At 45.5% G+C, this 6,000-nt stretch overlaps 1 protein-coding gene across 1 annotated transcript in view; it reads right to left on the bottom strand.

The window, feature by feature from the left end:
- Window positions 1–5,534, bottom strand: part of LOC126480783 (protein jagged-1b) — a 580,451-nt gene extending 574,917 nt beyond the window's left edge. The window contains exon 1 of the mRNA XM_050104094.1: window positions 5,402–5,534. Within this exon, the coding sequence (XP_049960051.1) occupies window positions 5,402–5,488 (87 nt within the window). The 5' untranslated portion in view covers window positions 5,489–5,534. The remainder of the gene's footprint in view (window positions 1–5,401) is intronic.
- Window positions 5,535–6,000: the final 466 nt, after the last annotated feature.

Genomic DNA, 6,000 nt, shown 5'->3' on the forward strand with positions numbered 1-6,000 from the left:
TTCTAAGTAATTTTTTGTGACAGTTTGAATACGCTAGACATTAGTTTTAACCGTGTGAGCAGTGAATATTAGACCGTCTCAATCTTTGGAACGATTCTGAATACACGTAAGTTATTTGGGAAGGATGAAACTTACTATTCTGTCACTAGTCGTGGAAGGTAGCGCAATGGTTGAGACTCAGGACACCATTTGTGGAGAAGCGGGTTCTAAATCTTGTGGCGCTGTCTTGTGTTAGGTTTTGCCTGGTTTTCTTAAACTACGTCAGGATGCTATCACAGAAAGGCCATGAGCAATTTGCTGCCCCATCCTTGTTTAATTTTCGTTCAAGACGCTTACGCAATCCATTCTCAGCCAACACTGATTGCTCTGAGTTGATATTGCATCGGCATGGAAGAATAAGAGCAATTCTGTTTATTTGGCCAGACCAACAGTAATATGGAGATGCTCCGTAAACTCCCTCTTAGCAAAATACAAGTCCTTCAGATTTTTTGTGCTTGGGTTTCAGGCACGTAATTTTTTTTGGAATACCTTTGGTATTTGAATGTTAAATCTGTTTATTCTTAAAATCTAGTATTTGACTTTCGGTCGTTTGGGCATTGTCAAGTGGACTGCTGCGAACGTAAGTTTTATGAGTAGAAAAACAAATTACAACCCATAATTAGCCGAAATGATTTTAATAATATCGTACGGCGCATTTCAAGGTTTAATAACTGTTTTTAAGGTGTTTTTGGTGCACAACATCTGAAATGGTGTCCTTCTAGCAGATGATGTTGTGGTGCAGAATTTGTTAGTTTTCAGTGGCTAGAGAGTCTCCAACTGTAGGCCAAAGGTACTTGAGGGATTAAACCCGATATTATTGTTACTGTATTTATAAAATCAACTGATACTTCAATTTGGTTTCATTGTTTCGTTCTACGCAGATGTTGTGGATCAGACAAGACGTGTGCTTTCCCAATCATTCGTGCTCACATGTTCTCAATGTTCTTCATCAGTTATGTCACAGTCAGTGGGTGCTCTTTACCGATGAACGATGGCACAATTTACCTTCAAACGTGGAGTGTTGGAGAATCACGTTAACTGTGTCGAATGTCTCTCCAGTAAGATAAAAGAAAATATAAAAGAAAATCACAGTTTAAAACAGTTGCAAAAGGGAAAAAATGCCACAACTCTTTGAAAATTATGTTATATAATTGAAAGAAAGAGGAGGAATTATGGAACATCTTCTGCGGCATTAACACAAAATAATTGTGCCCTGCGAAGACGGTCCTATTGGTAATAGGCACAAAGGATTAATTAATTCCACAACAACTACCTTTGGGATACTTTGCAACGTAGGTGCGAGTGTCTCTTTCAGATCCTCGCTGGAAGTTTCTAAGACTTGAACCCGGTGAACAGTGTACGAATATTATATTCAGTCCTTACTTTCGTATCGCAGAGGCAGTTTTTCCCGTGTTACATCCCTGAATTTGCAAGGAAATGTGGAAACTAGAGGTCTGTGAATGAAGATATCCGCGGATATCCGCAGTAATTCCTGCACCAATGATATCCGAGGATATCCACGATAATAACTACTTTACGTTTAAAAGGTAGAGTCTAGTGTTAAAATTTGCATCTATTTGCGTTACATACTATCGGAACAATCATTATCATTATTATTATTGTTTTCCAGCTGTGTTGCTGAAATCTGCTAGGACGATATGTGGTTTTCCCTAACTTTTAGTAATGTATCCTCTAGTAGTGTATCCTGTTTTCATCCAACTAGCTACTAACTTACGTCGAGTCGTTCGTGTTTCATTTGTAATAAGAGTTATCCTTCGTCCACACAAGGGGGTCGTTGCTGGCGCCGACATTGTGCAATATTCACGGGGCAGCGCCTACACATTGGAGTCAACATTCAGTTGAATTTGTATAGAGCCATCGTAAACACGTCTGACGCGCAGATCGAGGCCGGTGCATTCGCAGTTTTGAACATGAGTAATATCACCCCACTGTTCCAGAACCATTTCGAAAAGCTCAGCTACAACGTAAATACGACGACAACGAATGAACAAACAAGTAATATCGGTTTCTAAACGACAAAGACAGAAAACAAACAACTCTGGCGCAATGTGTATTCGGTGTATCGATACTGCCCCGACGTCCTTTGATGTCTGGGCGAAATACCGACAAGCAACGGTTAGCACCAACATTGGGGCCAACGTTGGCTCCAGTGCAATTTCATCAATCGACACATTGGACGAACAATCTTGTCGCCAATGTGTGGACTTGGCCTTACACAATCTTATAGGTCCTACAAACCGCCATAAATGTGCTACAGGAAAATTTCGTCCATTGGAATCTTCGCTTCATAGTCTGACTCTTGCTTATCGATCACATATGACACACGTAATGTTCGGTATAACGTAAACGAGCGGCCGGAGTGGCCGAGCGATACTAGGCGCTACAGTCTGGAATCGCGCGACCGCTACGGTCGCAGGTTCGAATCCTGCCTCGGGCATGGATATTTGTGATGTCCTTAGGTTAGTTAGGTTTAAGTAGTTCTAAGTTTTAGGGGACTGATGACCTCAGCAGTTAAGTCCCATAGTGCTCAGAGCCATCTGAACCATTTTTGAACGTAAACGAAGTTGTCAACATTTCTCTTAAATACATTTATATGTACGCATTACAACGGCTTATTTGCATTGGGAAGTGTGGTACGTTAACACGATTTAACATTATTGGGAGTTAACGTGTAGTTAATAAAAGTAATATGTGATTAACGTTTAACATGGCCTGTGTTACACTGTAAAAGATTTTTGTCAGTGATCTTTTATGATAGACTTTTATTTTTTTTTTTAATAGAGTGATGAGAGTACTTTATCATACCTGCATGGGAAGAGAGTGGTCGTCGCGTTCATGAAAGATTTGTCAAGGAACTTTGACAGTGAAACACGTTCCCATGCAAGACGTCTCGACACACTTGTAACACGACTACAGTTAACTTCCCAGTATTGTAAAACTGCTCCAAGAAAATTTCACAAAATTCGTTCCTACAATTACGTCAGAAATTTATAACTTGTGGGATGTCCCAAGAAAATGACACGATAAGCTGTATTACAAAGTGGTCGCGGTGGTCGTGCGGTTCTAGGCGCTCCAGTCCGGAGCCGCGCTGCTGCTACGGTCGCAGGTTCGAATCCTGCCTCGGGCATGGATGTGTGTGATGTCCTTAGGTTAGTTAGGTTTAATTAGTTCTAAGTTCTAGGGGACTGATGACCACAGCAGTTGAGTCCCATAGTGCTCAGAGCCATTTGAACCATTTTTTGAACAAAGTGGTGACGCTCTCACCCTGAACGTTGAGTGTGGAACGTAAATTACTAGTTTCGAGTTCAGCAGACGAAAATTTAGGTCTGAGACAATCGTACCGCCAGATTTCTGGCGTACCGAACGGTTTAATGTGGTATACAGAATTTTAGTACCCTTCGACGCTAATAAGGAACTTGCCGATACGGTGCGTATAATATATCTGTCCGCCGCGCGGATCTGTGTTGGTAACCAGTGCTGTTGCGAGCACGCTCGAGACCGTGGGAGGTGAGTCAGAGCGGCCGCCACAGTGGCGGTCCACGGGCGGGCGCGCCCAGCTCGAGGAGTTGTCCGTCCCCCTACTGGCGCGGCGCACCTGCGCTCCGGCGACGCAGCGTAGCTGAGGACAGCGACCCGCCGGTCCCACGGCGGCAACCTTCGCTGTCAGGCGCTCCGCCGCCACCGCGAGCTCACACACGCTGCTCGGCGCGCTTGCCACCTTCAGGCTTCGGCTCGGACGCGTTCTGGAGAGTAAGATCCAAAGAAGAGCTGCGCGTTTCGTTACAGGTTCAGTTTGAAAGCTTGGAAGCGTTACGAAGATGCTCATCCGACTCTAGTTGTAGACGCTGCAAGAGACGTGCTGTGCGTCATGGTATGGCTTGCTGTCAAAAGAGGCGCACTTTTTTAGGAAGAGTCAGCCAAAATATTTTTCCCCCTACAACGAAATTCGAGAGATTCGAGCTCTCACGGAGGCTTACCTACAAACGCTCCTCCCACCCACCATACCCAGCTGGAACAGCAAAGTGGGGATGTAACAATGGTACATGCCGTAACATGGCTTGTAGAATACAGATGAAGATGTAAACAGTCTCATTGCTTTTGTAGCCATCCGGCAACTGTCCATGCAGCTGTGGACTATGACGTGAAGAAAGTAGGAATATTGCGGTTTAATATTTCGTGAAGTCCGCCTCAACAACGGAGTGATCAGCGCTGCAAAATGGCATGCGAGGGGCTTGAGTTCGAACCCCAACCAGGTTGGAGATTTTCTCTGCTCAGAGACTGGGTGGTGTGTTGTCCTCGTCATCTCATCCTCATCGACCCGCAAGTCTCCAAAGTGGCGTCAACTATAAAGTCTTCCACCACGACACCGGTCTACTCGATGGGAGGCCGTAGCCACACACACGGTTCATTTACGTCTCGTCGACTATGAAGTGATCAGAGACGGGGGCACAAGCGCGGATTGAGAAACGAAATTCGTCGTATTCCCTTTCAAAGGAACCAACCCGTCGTTTGACTTGTGCTATTTAAGAAAATCACGAAAAAATATCTTGAGCTCAAATCACCTCATTCGTTCGCTTAACTGCACGTTTCACTCACATTTGTTTGAGGAATTATACATGAAACAAAGTATAATTTCTGTAATTGAAGAACTCTTCCCAAAGCGTTGTAACGCAAATAATCCTAACGCTGGTCGACTTCACTGCAGGACTCTGCAGCTGAAAACATTACGATTGCCTTTCGGATCGGATTGTGCGTCAGACAGCGACAGGCGACTTTTTACCTCATTGTACTACATTCAAAATTGCATCTTTATGCAAATAGTGGAAGAGAAATGCAAGTGTTACAAGATCTGTGATTGTATAGAAGCGCAGCTACTCATCTGATGAAGAGCGTTTGTAGCATCACCGGTCCAGCCAGCTTCTGTTTTGAAATAGACGCTCAGAACGACCCCCTTGTGCGTCATGCATAAAAACTAGCCAACATTAGCAGCTGCGTGATAAATAACGAAAGTATCTAGTTGTGTAACACGCCTTTAACGCCCGGACACAACCAAAAGAAAAAGAAATTTAGATGTTCGGACCGAGTCCGAAACGCTCAGAGATGCCGTTGTCATATCCAGAAGCATAACGGTGACACATTCTGCAGTGGTCCTAGCCGAGTTGCTGAGAAATCCGTGGTCCATCCGCAGATATATCACAAACGACACAGAGGAGTACAGACGTCAAAGCTTTCTCACTGGCACTCAACATCAAAATAAACAACACACACAAATACGATTAAAGAAAGGTGATGGTGGTAGCAGGCAGTGTCTTCTGTCGGTATCCACAGGGCGTCGGTTTACCTGTAGGAACAGCAGGAGGCCGAGGAACACGACATATCCATGCAGAAGGCGGCCCCTACACAAACGCGACCACAATGCACGACACATCGCGACGCCGCATCCGTCAGCGCGCTACATACCGCCACGGCTCGCCTGCCACTGGACACTGACTGCGCCGCCGGCCTGGAAGCTGTGGCCCCGGGCGCCCCGGAGGGGGAAGCCGCCACTGCGCATGCGCGCCGCTGGCTCCAGCCAATGGCGGCCGCCGCCTGCCTGCCGCGGGCTACACGTGCAAGCCTCCAGCGTCGCTCGCCCGCGGCGTCGGAGGGCCTTCTCCGTACCTCTTCACCCATCGGAAACAGCAGCAACTTAGGGGAACTCTTGCCGTTTGGGGAGTTCAGTGCTCGATGGGGGTCGCTACTGTGGAGTAACTGCATCGTTGCTGTTCCGTGGAACTCATTCAGTTAGTGGATTTGTATATAAATAACTTTTCTGCTACCAGTCACAATTTTCTTTTGTTTATATTTTACGCGACGCGTTTGGGGAAATGATTCTCATTTCGAAGTGTGCTTTTCTCTGTGTTCTATGACATTTTTACGTAATGTCTTTTGAGTTGTGAG

The sequence above is a fragment of the Schistocerca serialis genome, chromosome 5 (genome assembly GCF_023864345.2).
Source record: "Schistocerca serialis cubense isolate TAMUIC-IGC-003099 chromosome 5, iqSchSeri2.2, whole genome shotgun sequence".
In the NCBI taxonomy this organism is placed as follows: domain Eukaryota; kingdom Metazoa; phylum Arthropoda; class Insecta; order Orthoptera; family Acrididae; genus Schistocerca; species Schistocerca serialis.